At 36.9% G+C, this 12,500-nt stretch overlaps 1 protein-coding gene across 10 annotated transcripts in view; it reads right to left on the bottom strand.

Annotated features, from left to right (window-relative positions):
* The window catches only part of ebf3a (EBF transcription factor 3a), a 102,821-nt gene that overhangs the window by 32,059 nt on the left and 58,262 nt on the right, over window positions 1-12,500 (bottom strand). For 6 of the 10 annotated variants that reach the window (XM_039770218.1, XM_039770217.1, XM_039770198.1 and 3 more), the window contains exons 7-8: window positions 6,625-6,706; window positions 2,614-2,758 (exon numbers count right to left, since the gene is read on the bottom strand). In XM_039770218.1, coding sequence (XP_039626152.1) covers window positions 2,614-2,758; window positions 6,625-6,706 — 227 coding nt within the window. The remainder of the gene's footprint in view (window positions 1-2,613; window positions 2,759-6,624; window positions 6,707-12,500) is intronic. The other 4 variants (XM_039770215.1, XM_039770214.1, XM_039770216.1 and 1 more) reach the window with 1 other exon arrangement.

Below are 12,500 nucleotides of genomic sequence, written 5' to 3' on the forward strand. Positions count from 1 at the left end.
GGCATTGTGTTGGAGGTGCTGGTGATGGTGGTGATGGACATGTGTGTGTGTGTGTGTGTGTGTCTGTGTGTCTGTGTGGGTGTGGGTGTGTGTCTGGTGTCGGTTGTATCAAAATTAGTTCTACTGTGCAACACCGGAAGGTATAAACCACTTTCCCTCATTTCTCCTCAGCAACTGTAAATAATTTGCTGTGCTTTGTGAGCTTTAAAAAGATTCAATGGCAACATTCCACAGTAGCAGCAGGGGGAATTATTTACTTGGAAATAGTCTGCGAGTGTGTATATACTGCTGGTGAATATTAGATGATTGGATAATGAGGTGCTAGCAAGGAGAAGCTGCATATAAGCACATATCTGTGGTTCTCACCGTACACTTTTTCTGTGAAGAATGTGTTGCTAATTTAAAGCATATTTTCTTCTTCTTCCCTGCAGTCGGGCGTTTATGGTGGACAGGGTTGGAATTACCTTTTATAACTGCATATCCTGCTTTAAAATTGGGCGGTTCACACATATTTTAATTTTCATCACAGTCACTGGCATTGCTTCTTGTTTTTTCTTTATTAGAAGTATTTCCGGATCTTAACAGTGAGAGGGTGAAGGAAAAAAATATGGATTATTATTCTTTAAAAAGAAAGCGCTTCACGGAATTCTGCTAGGATCACACTGCATGTGTAAACATAAGCCTGTGACTGGAGCTGAAATCCAAACTGCATGCCTGCTGAAAGGGAGAATGGGAAAATTACTAAGGCTATCATAAGGTTTAATAATCCACACCTATTAAGTCTTAACAGTTTGAGGTATATTTAATTGTATATAATGATTTCGGGATAAAGATGCCACCAGATGTTTCAATAAGACAGTTTGTCTTGGCGTTTATTAGGGAGAATCTGACTGTGTGAGCGTATGTGTTGTGTATATCTGCAAATCAGACAGATTCATTAAGACACTTTGAACCCAGAACCTTTGCCTTGAACATGTACTATTACATGTACCAGTACACGAGAGTCTAGTATGCTCAGCGCTGAATCTGTGTTCTGTCTCATTCCCTCCCCTGGGAGGGGCAAGTCTAGAAGAGAGGGCTCAACCTCTGTAATTGCTCCCCTCATTAAAAGATGGTTGCTAGGCAAAACACACCTACCTTCTAGTGCATATGAAAGTGATAAACAATACGTCATAGGGCATAATGACTCTAATGCTCAGGGCAACCTTTAATTATTATATTTTTGCACTCCTGTAGCTTAGTCATTAATACAGAAAAACAAATAAGTTTTGCTACCCCCTACCCCCCAAGAGTACAGATATCTAATAAACTGTCTTTGTTTATCTGACCTGTTGAAAATATATTAGGTACTACTTTCATCTATAAAATGAATATAGATTTTCAGTCCTATCTATCTATCTATCTATCTATCTATCTATCTATCTATCTATCTATCTATCTATCTATCTATCTACTTTCATAGTAGGATATGTGATATCCGAAGCACCAAAAAAACCCTAAATTAATTCTCTTCATTTGTTTTCTAAACCTACTTTTTCTGTTGCAGAGTCAATGGATGCCAGAGCCTATCTTGACATCATTTATAAACAGGCAGCAGTCAGCCCTGGATGGGCCAGCTATGTCGAGCCTGGTAAATTCACAACATCACTCACTCTCAATGGGCTTAATTTATACTTCCCATTAACCATCATGTTTGGAAATGGAGGAAAAGAAAACTTCTGCAGGTAGGGACAGAACATGTAAATGTTGCAGAAGTAGTGTCTTATTTAGGATTGAAACCCTCTGAGGCAGAAATGTCAATATAATACTATACTCTATTCATATGTGTTAGGTTGATCATTTAGGTATAAATATGCCTGTGTGTTTATATATACATGTACAAAGTCATACATGAGTACAGAATATGTATTAAATATCATACATATTGTATATACTCTGCTCTTTTGCCATGTTATCTAAAGTAACGCAAGTAGTTCTCAGCCAACAACATTTTTCCACAATCTCTTGACTCAAAAAGCATAAACTGCAGGAGGAGACTAAGGTTACAAGGTTGTGTTTAGTGCATCTTGCTTTCAAATTTCCCAGGGTTTCAGGGCCCTGCTCCTCCTGCAAACGCTCTTCCTTTTCCAAACCAGGCAATCAGTCAATCATATGGAATCGGTTGGAAGAAAAACATTTTGTGCTGTTTTTCTCATAGAAAAATCTACTCTGCTTTCATCTGCAACAGCAGGGCCCGGTAACAGGAAACTGACCTCACAGAAAATTCTTTACAGATTGGATCATGCCTTTACTATGCAATCGAACACAGCATACATAAACTTTGTTGAGTGAACACTGAATAACTGTTTATAACAAGGCCACAAATAATGAGAATAAGAGTAATAATTTGTGAATAAACCAAACAAGGGGAAAAAAAGGAAAACAATAATTAATGATAGCAGTCAGCAAAAAAAGTGAAAATTAAAGAACTGAAGGACAAAAGTCTTTGTAAAGGAGAAAGTTAACAGTAGAAGGCTAATAGAAGAATGAATGCAAAAAGTAAAACTGAGTGGAAATAAAAATTTGTGAGAAAAAAAGCATTGCAAATTATAAAGACATGTAAAATGTGCCTACCATTTTCCAGATAAGAAGGAGCCGTACCTTCTGAAGGGTCAAGGCGACGAGCCCTTCTCCCATGTTTGGAATTGTTGTGTACAAACATGTTGTCTGAGACGGCCAGCACATGACCGTCCACATTGACTGTTGTTGATACAACAACCTGCAATAAGAGTAAAAAGAGACCAACGGTCATTAGATAATTTCTGTAAACATGGATGAAAATGTCTCCAGGTATTGTACAGTAAAGAATCTTAATTTTGGAGTCTCTCTCTCTCTCTCTCCCTCTCGTTTTTCAGACACTACTGCATACATGGACATACACACACAAAATCAAATCTGAACATCCTTCCATCAGAACCTGTAAAGGGAAAACAGGCCACAGCTATATGAAGGATGTTCCAGCTGGTAAAATGCGGTTAAGGATGAATTCACACTATAGGCAAAACAGAAACAAAACTGGAAACTCAGTGACTAAAGACGATAACCAAGCTGAAACATCTTGCGAGAATAATACATTAACTGTGAGGTCATCTGTGCACTGGAAGATGTTTGAAAATTCTCCTGCGCTCAAATCTTGGCAGCAAAAATGCAAGTCTCGCTGATAATGTGACCGAATGATACATTATTAAAAATGAGGGACTGCCCACGGAAATGGTATCTGCACTTTTTTTTACAGTCTGAGCAAATAACAAACCTTTATTCCCTGCCACCCATCAACGCCCCTAACCCCCAAACCACTTCCCCTCTCAAGTGGCAGCTCCTCTTGTGTAGCACCCTCTCTTATTCATAGATTGGCCCAAAAAAATCTCAAGACAGCTAAGGATGAAATACAGACGGCTGTGGAGTGAGACATTAAAATGTATGTTTATCCTCCTGTATGACCTTTTCCAAAGAGCATGACAGTCAGTTGGAGGTTTTATGTGAACACCACTTAAACTTGCCAAACAGCGTAAGGAGGTACAATTGTGCCATTTTCTACTTCACTGAAAACTGTTTAGACTGAAGTGTTGCAAACAGAGCTTATTGAAAGAACAATGTAGTGTGTTTGACACAAAATACCTGACATTCAGTTTAACCTCCACTATAAAAGCTGTTTGCCACATAATTCCATTTTTAATGCTTGTTGAAATTAGAGCTGAATTGGCCCATTAGGTTAGCAAATGAATGCAGCGCTCAAAAATATTCATTGAGCCATTATCAGACTTTGAAGAAGGCCCCCTTTACAGCTTCTTGTTCTAATAGTTGCTGTTTACATTGATCTATTGATATATTGATTAGCCTGCTTATCTAATTAGGGCCAGGCTCACTAGAGAAAGGCTTCAACTGACGGCCTGCAAGGATTTTCAAAATTAGCACAAACTCTTTAATAAATTAGCAGGCCTCCTTTGCTTTCTCTTCAGTAAACAATCCTGCTGGTCAATTTTACAATCGCATTTAATGTCTGATAATGAAGTTTTTTTGCATCTGAAAGGAGGGCGCTGAATATAAATAGCAAAAAAGTGTTTTCAATCAGGAGAAAGTAAGCCCCTCTCAAGTTCATTTAGATGGTGATTGACCCTGGTATGTCAATGGAATTTCCTTCTCTTTTTTTGAGTGAAAGGGTTCCATTCTTGTGTGCAGGTTCAGAGCACGGCCATAGAGAAAATGATGGATAGGGCCTTCGCTGGCTTCCAGCTGCTTTGTGGAAGTAAGTGGAAAAAAAAAGTATGCAAAATGCTCGACCTTGCCAACAAAACACCTAAGACAGAGCATCTGTGAAATTTATTTTGGAAACAGCATTCTGTCATATGCTTACTAGACAATAATGAAAAGGTGGCAAAAATCCGTCTTTTCACTTAGTGTTCTTTATTAATTCAGACTGTATGATAAAGAAAGCATCTTATTTTTGGATCACAGACCACATTATTTTTTCAATGTAAATAAAATCTTACTGACGTTGTTCTAGGATTTTCCTCTTACTACCTTAAAGAGTTGAATTAGCAAATGCAAACCAACTTAAAAAGGCAACAATACATAATAAAGGTGCTAAAATAAGCTCACTATAATTTCTTCCTGCCAAAAAAGCAGCCTTAGTCATCAAAGGAAACATATCAGAAAAAGAAGAAACAGATATTTTCGGAGAACAACACTTCAACATTTTGTTTCCATTGGTCTTGGAATGTCACCTGAACTGAACTCAAGAAGCAGGCTGTTCTCAACTTAATGTGTGTACAATGTTGGCAATCCTTATGAAGCCACATTTAACGAAAGTAGTACATCAGCCCACTGGAAAAACCTTAATAACTGCTGTACCTATACAGTATTTAGGCACTTAAATAGATAGATAAGGTGAGTATACATTAATTACACAACATGAAATACAATTAAATTCATAATTTATATGGAAGAACAGCAAAAATAGTCCAACTAAGAAGGCATCAAATCCATGAGAGAGAGAGATATTTTTAAGAGACTTTCATATACCAAGAGATTTTTTTAACAGAAACTTTTTTTGTCTTCTGAACAGCTTTTTCTAAATAAAAATGACACATACTGTAATTCTTTTGGTGAGGCCATTACTATATCTACAGGATGCAATAAAGAAAAATATATATATGGATACATTTTATTAAACTGTATTTTAAAAGTGTCACTGAAAACAAAATAGAAAAAAGTGTTAGAAAAAAAAAGCTTTAAAAATGAAATATAAATTTCAACTTTTATGGAGGTCAGAGGACTAGTTGAAGAGACTTGTCAAACTCCTTCCAGTGACTAGTGGCTCCATTGTCTACCAGAGTATCACTAGTGACTGATGCTTATTTCACTCATCACTGAGACATCCCTGCTTGTTCTGAGTTTGACCTTCTGTTCTGCCGTTTTGGATCAATATCTGCAATGCCACTTGCAGCTGAGTTGCATGAAAAATGAAAGTAATGTGGCATTTTTTTTAAATGAGCATCTATCTATCTATCTATCTATCTATCTATCTATCTATCTATCTATCTATCTATTTAATTAACTAATTCACTAACTAACTGACTAAAGTTGAAATTATTACATTGTATATAGATTTATTTTTGATTAGATGGTTGTTTGTTTTACCAAAATATTTTTTGGCAGTATGTGTCTTAAATAACTTTCATATGCTACTATTTGGCTGTGCAGTTAGCCACAAATATATTCTTGTCAGCACAGTCTAATTCCCTGGGTTAATTACTATTATACGTATAATCAGAAACATGGGAAACCAAAGTGTTCACAATTTGCTGAAGAGCTTGTAAAATCATACTGTTGTTTTAGGAAAGTGATATAAATTATGGTACACTTTGTTAAAAAAAGTAAAGATTTTGTGATTGCAAAACTTCTTGTATTATGTAAGAAGAGACTAGGATAAAGCAAACTGCATGACTAAATGTATGCAAATACATCTTGTTTTGACAAAGCTTGTCTACAAGATTGATAAAATGATAGCTGATAGCTCTGTAATGACTACTGAAGAAAAGGTGGGCTGGCCATCAAATTCCACTAATTCAAAGCCTGCCTTTCTAATGCCTATACCTATACTGAAAGAAGCTACTGAGGACCCTTACAGAATTCCGTAACCACCCAGCAAGATGGACACATTGGTTTGAATGTGAAAAAAGTGTAAAACAGCTGCAGTTTGTCTCCCGTGAGAGGCCCCCACTGGCTTGAGGACAATCCAGCCCACTCTATAACTTGCCTGCCTAAACAAATCTGAAAGGTTCAGCTGCACCTAGATAGAGCCAGCATTGTCCTACTTTCAGATTTTTTCCTGTAGCAAATCCCAGATATTTATTTATTTCTGTTAAATAAGGAGCAGTTGTGTCATGCTATGTTGCAAGAATATGCAGTAACATAACCTGTGGTTCATTAGCACTTCTGTATATATATATATATATATATATATATATATATATATATATATATATATATATATATATATATATATATATATATATATATATATATATATATATATATATATTTATATATATATATGTATTTTTTTTTGTAGCATAAAGTTACCTGGAATCTACGCATATCTCTTGGATTTCCTGCATTCTTCAAGCAGTTCTGATTGCACTTGAGGAAAAACTTCAAAAAGAATCTACAAAAAAGGAGACAAGAACAAAATTATTTCAGCTTTCTACAGAGCATGTGGGCATACATATAATATAAATATAAATAAATACTTATAAATGTAAGTATTTAAGTTTGCACATTGCAGTGAGCTGGCACCTTGCCCGGGGTTTGTTTCCTGCCTTGTGCCCTGTGTTGGCTGGGATTGGCTCCAGCAGACCCCCGTGACCCTGTAGTTAGGATTTAGCGGGTTGGATAATGGATGAATGGATGGATGGAAGTTTGTACATATGAATAGGGACATTATGTACTGTATAGCAGAGTATGAGATTTGATTGATGTGATTGTGGGATGGTGATGTAATCTGGGAAATGAAAGATAGATAGATAGATAGATAGATAGATAGATAGATAGATAGATAGATAGAAAAGACACTATATGATAGAGAGGATTCTCTGCTATAGGGAAATGTGTCATTATCCTAAAAGTAGGAAATTTTTAAAGGCTTAATGAAAAACAGACTGTTTAACTCTGCGAGCTTTATTTTATGCGTTTCCCTAAACAGCATTTATAATTTTCAGATTTCTCTGATTTCTACAGATCCAGTTATCTTGAAAAGTGCCATCTGGTATCAAATAAAAATTATTTTTTTTATTGCTGAGATTTCAAATGGCTTAGAAAGGATTACATGCTATCACATAACTCGAAGCATTGATTGTTTACAAGTGCATAGTTTTTGACTAAATTACTTGGGAACATATTCCGTGTCACTTCTCATAAGTCTTTCCTCTCACAAAGTCGGTGAGTGTAAACGGCAAAGGGAGCAACAAGCAATTCTCGAAAGAAAAGATCCATAAAGCACAAAAACAGCAGTAAACCCTCCTCCCTGATTTGCGTGAGTACTTAAAGTTTAAAAACCTGACACTTCACTCTGTTAACTAGTGCTGTGCTGCAACACTAAATAGTCTCCATCAGACAGTTCTGTGGAGGAGTTTGGAATTCAGATGGGAATATGTCCTTTATTTTTTTTCCAAGATTGATATATTAGATAAGGATTGAACTGAAGTAATTTGGTGTTCTATTAGAGGAAGAACAATTGCTGCTACCAGGCACCTATAGTGCCCTCCATCATTAACCATCAGAATAAACCCCTCTCAGTTCCTGCTTAGGTACCATTGGACTTCAGGCTAGCCCACCTACTTTTGGGCAACTGATAAAGATTAATGAATTTTACCATATGTGGTGTTCTTATTGAATTGTATAAACTCACCGTGCATTGCGGTATTGTCAAAAGTATAGGAAGAAACACCGATATACCGCTGAATAACTTATAAAAATACATTGAATGGAATCACAAAGGTATCATTAAAAATGAAAAACAACAACAAAAAAAAAAACACGGTGGTGTTCATCACCTCTTAAGGTTACCTCCATGCTTACCTAAAGCACATAGTTCACTGTGCCTCTTAACACCCATCTGCCATGAATGTACACTAAGTCACTTGATATTCCTCCCACCTATTTTTCCTAACAACTACTCTGCAATTAAACCTAACATGTTCAATAGTGAGGTAAATTAGGCACACCTGCGACCAAGCATCATTTGAACTGCATCAAAAAAAAGGACCTAACAAGGTGAGAGCACCGCCGCAAAGTTATAGTCCTGTCAGGCAATTAGGTTTTCACTTCTGGGACATCCGCACAGGGCAATTATGCCACAAATTACAACCTGGCTAATCTTCTGAACAAATGTCATGTCTGAGAGATCTTGGAGAAGGTAGTTCATCTACAAACGATTCGGCTTTTAAGCTGCCAACTTTAGCATGTAAGGGCCTAAATGAATCACTGTGTCATATGTTGGATTTTTAAAAGCCTTTTATTGCTGTACTTCAATAGGCTTACAGTTTACCCTTACACATTTGCAAATGATACGGAAGCACAAGAGTCTTAAGACTTGGAATGGCAGTGAAGAACGGAGCGTAAGTGTGTTGCTCAGATACACACTTTTATTATTACCTGTAAATTTTCAAGTTAAGGCTGCTACAATGCTATCTAATAACATATCCTCATTAAACATAATGTATATATAAAGCAATACATGGACACAAACTAAAAGAAGCAACGTAAATGCAGCTTCTGCTGTACTTTTCACAAAGCGATCAATATAGTAGTTTTTAATGTATGTGGTGTATTTCAATAATCCACATGGCAACTCTGTATGAGAGGAGCTGTCTATTCTAAACAACTCATTTAAGGCCTCCCAACTAATAAAAGAAATCACCCTGGAAGGGGAAAATTCCTAAATAAAGAATCTGTAACATATCAACTCTGTTCTAGTTATTTGATCTTTTCTTTTATTATTATACACATAAACACACAATCAAATATTATACATACTGGATATATGCAGGTGGTGAGGATGTCCTGAAACGTTAAGATCAATTTTGCCTTACATGCCAATAAACTGTTTTTATTGTAGCTGAGTGTGTCTCTGCTTGTTGATCACCAAGAGGTGATAAAAAATCCCAACTTGTCATTAATGCATTATGCTTAATTGTGTACAGTATGTTTTCAGTTGCATCAGTTGGCCCATTATCAAAATGACCATTATGTACACTAATTCCCTGACCCTGTGTTTATTTCCCTAAAGAGTCGTAATCTTTCACAGTAGGTATCAGGGTAAATCAAGCTTGAAATATGGCCTTTATTTACTTGTTTCTCCCAGGCATAGTGGAAGGTACTCTCTAACAAACAGCCTCTCAATAAGTAGGGAACATGCAACAGCACTGGTCATGCTCTGGGTCTTTAGAGGTGGGGGGCAAGCACACAAATGTTTGTTATAATGTCAAGTGTTGGTAGGTGTATTTGTTTGCAGTGTAATTTTACATCCTTTCTTCTTGATCAGAACAAGGTTCAATACGTTTACAAGCAGAAAAGACAGCTCTTAATAAAAGAACAACAGCCGCTCTCCTCCAAAATTCAGACTAATATGCCGCCCTGCTCTCCCCCGTGCCTGAGTAGAGACCCACACTTCATTTTGCGCTTCTTTTTCTTTTTAAGAGCTTAGGTTGGCTAAATACCTTGCTTAACTTTTTAACTGATAGTCATCATTCAACCACTATTTGCTCCTCGGAAAGAAAAACTACAATTGTAAGACTACTGAAATGCTCCCAGTACCCCCCTTGCAACAGTTAAAGCCTATTTCATGATAGTGTAACTATACAAAGATCCACAAAGGTTACCAGAATCACCCCCTCCCCTAATTTAAAGTCAGTTCAATTGCTGTATGTTTAAGCTATGAATTAGTTCATTTATATTTACTTTTATGAAGTTGATTAACCAGAGCTTCTCTGCTATCTGATGAAAATCATTTTAATTGTAGTCCTAGGCTCCAGTGTAATATCCATTACATTATGAGCTGTTTAAATTCTACATGGGTATTGTGTAAATTGGTCCTTTGTGAGCTGAGAAGCAATTACGACCAAACAGCTTTCTTTTAAATGGCTACAGAACTTTGTGGTGTTGTTCAGGACGATCGGAAACAAAAGAGGCTGTTTAATTGTAATTTAATGGAATATCAAGGAGTCCATGGCATTAGATGTTGGCAACAGAGAGCAGGGGAGAAAAATTAACTGCAATTATGTTTGATTAAAGCTATCCTTCTCAATAATCAGCTATCCTGACAGGCCATGGGGCTCTAGTGGTTTTCAGGATGGCAAAAGGTGTTGAGTAATATTAGGGCCAATAAAGGAGATATTAGCATAGCTAATTACAGCAGCGCAAAACCTGTAAAGGGGACCTCTGTGTATTGTAATGTGTGAAATAATTGGCTGAGGCCGTTATCAATTACAAGAGGAATGAATTTGGTTTGTCAGAGAAAAGCTGATGAGATGCATTTCATTTGACACAACCCCTCTCCCTAATGTTTTCATGTAACTAAGGACTTATCAGCTTTTATCAGAAGCTGCAACTTACCAGTAGCCAAATCACTGATAAAATTATCTTGCCAGCAAGTGTTAGGTAATTAATACAACTCATCCTCACTGCCTTGCCTGTTACTGCTGTTTTTCACCTAACTGAAGCCACTAATCATCTAATAATGATTTCTTTCCCTCTGGTCAAAGAAGAAATAGATTGTCTCTTTAGAAATGCAACTAGCTTGACGTTTAAACTGCTGTGCTTCACAGGTTCAGTAATTGAGGAGAAAAAGGGAACTTTTGGCAATTTGAAGTTTCCACTGCTCTCTTATCTTTAGTCTGGTAATTTTTTTTAGCTCTAAATCAAAGCAGTATCACATATCTTATTTGTACACTTTTGACTCCAATTCACTCACTCCATCTCTGTAAAACAAACAGAAAATGGGAACAGCTGATGGCTCACATGTAGGTAAAATTTTATAATAGCATCCTGAATTTTTTATGGAAATGCATTGCATGTGCTTAGTCCAGCTGCAGGAACAGGAGAAAAATACTGGTGAATGTAAGTCTTCTGTTATTATAGTGCTTTAAAGGCCTGGGATCTGAAATGGGTAAGTGAATCACTTACAATAAAGTAAATGTTTTTTATGCATGTTAGCTGTATTAAGAGACGGATATAAAATATGCAAGACTAAATGTGTTTTTGCACTAAAATGATAATGAGAAGAGACCTTTACTTGGCTTTGCGTAATATTCCATTTTATGTTACAATCTGATGTAATAGTAAAAGCCTGGAACGATCATTCCATTGACATTGAAATTTACCAGTTGGGTTAAACGAATGATACTCTTTTAGTATGTGATGTTTGAGCACTGTTTGCCTTGTTGTCTTTTTAAAAGTGTGGTGGACTAAAAAACAAAAAAAAAAACAAAACAAGGAAGAGCAATAAAAACTAAAAGTTTGACCATTTAATATTAAGCTCTCTCTTTTGTGAATGTGACTACAGCTACAACCACCACAGCAGTCGAAATCCAAAATGAAAATGTAACGCTTTTCAAAGACTGGCTGGTGATTGATAAGAGAGTGGTCACTACATTGCTTCCTAGCAATCTCTGCTAATTACTGGGAAGTCATTGAAAGCAGTGGCCACAGCTGTGCTGTGTGCAAGCCAGGCCATCAGTCGCTGGGAGTATTGATTACTGAGCAATTCTAGCCGATCAGACTCTGGTGCTTTAGAGACAATGTGCTTCCCTCAGAAAAGCTGTAATGAGCGGTTCCTATACAAGACTACATTCTGCTGACATCAGATCTCTACACTAAGATAGTACACAGGTCAATAGATATTGGATTTCCAAAATGCTGGGGTCTTAATGTCAGGGCCTCTCCCTTTCTGCCACTCTTACCATTAGCTGTTATACTAGGTTCCCATTCTTAGGTCCGAAATGGAGCAGGATGGGGGAAGGGGAGGTTGGCTTCAGAGAGTGGAGGGCAGGGAAGGTAAGACTGCACTCCATTAGTATGATTCATTTTTTTTTTCGGATAAAGCATAACAAGCTGTTTCCAAAACCTAATCATTAAGCTCCTGGAAAAAAAAAAAAAAATCGGGTCCCCATATTTCGCAACATCCTTTTGACACCAACATGAGAAGGGTGCTGGACAGCGCTGACAATACAGGACTTCCTTGCTGCCTTCTTTTTTTTTTTTTCCTTCCTCTCTACAGAGGCGAAATCGTGCATACCTACGTCTATCTCTCAGTTCATGATGCCAAAAGACCAGGCTTTGCCAGTCAGCGCTCCCTAGGTGTTTATAATATCCTTTATGTAAATGTAAATGTGTAAGGATTTGAAAATATCCGCGGCTTGACTTGTAGTTCAACAATTACTGGCCTTTGTCTGAGGGTTCTT

The sequence above is a fragment of the Polypterus senegalus genome, chromosome 1 (assembly GCF_016835505.1).
Source record: "Polypterus senegalus isolate Bchr_013 chromosome 1, ASM1683550v1, whole genome shotgun sequence".
NCBI classification, from domain to species: Eukaryota; Metazoa; Chordata; class Cladistia; order Polypteriformes; family Polypteridae; genus Polypterus; species Polypterus senegalus.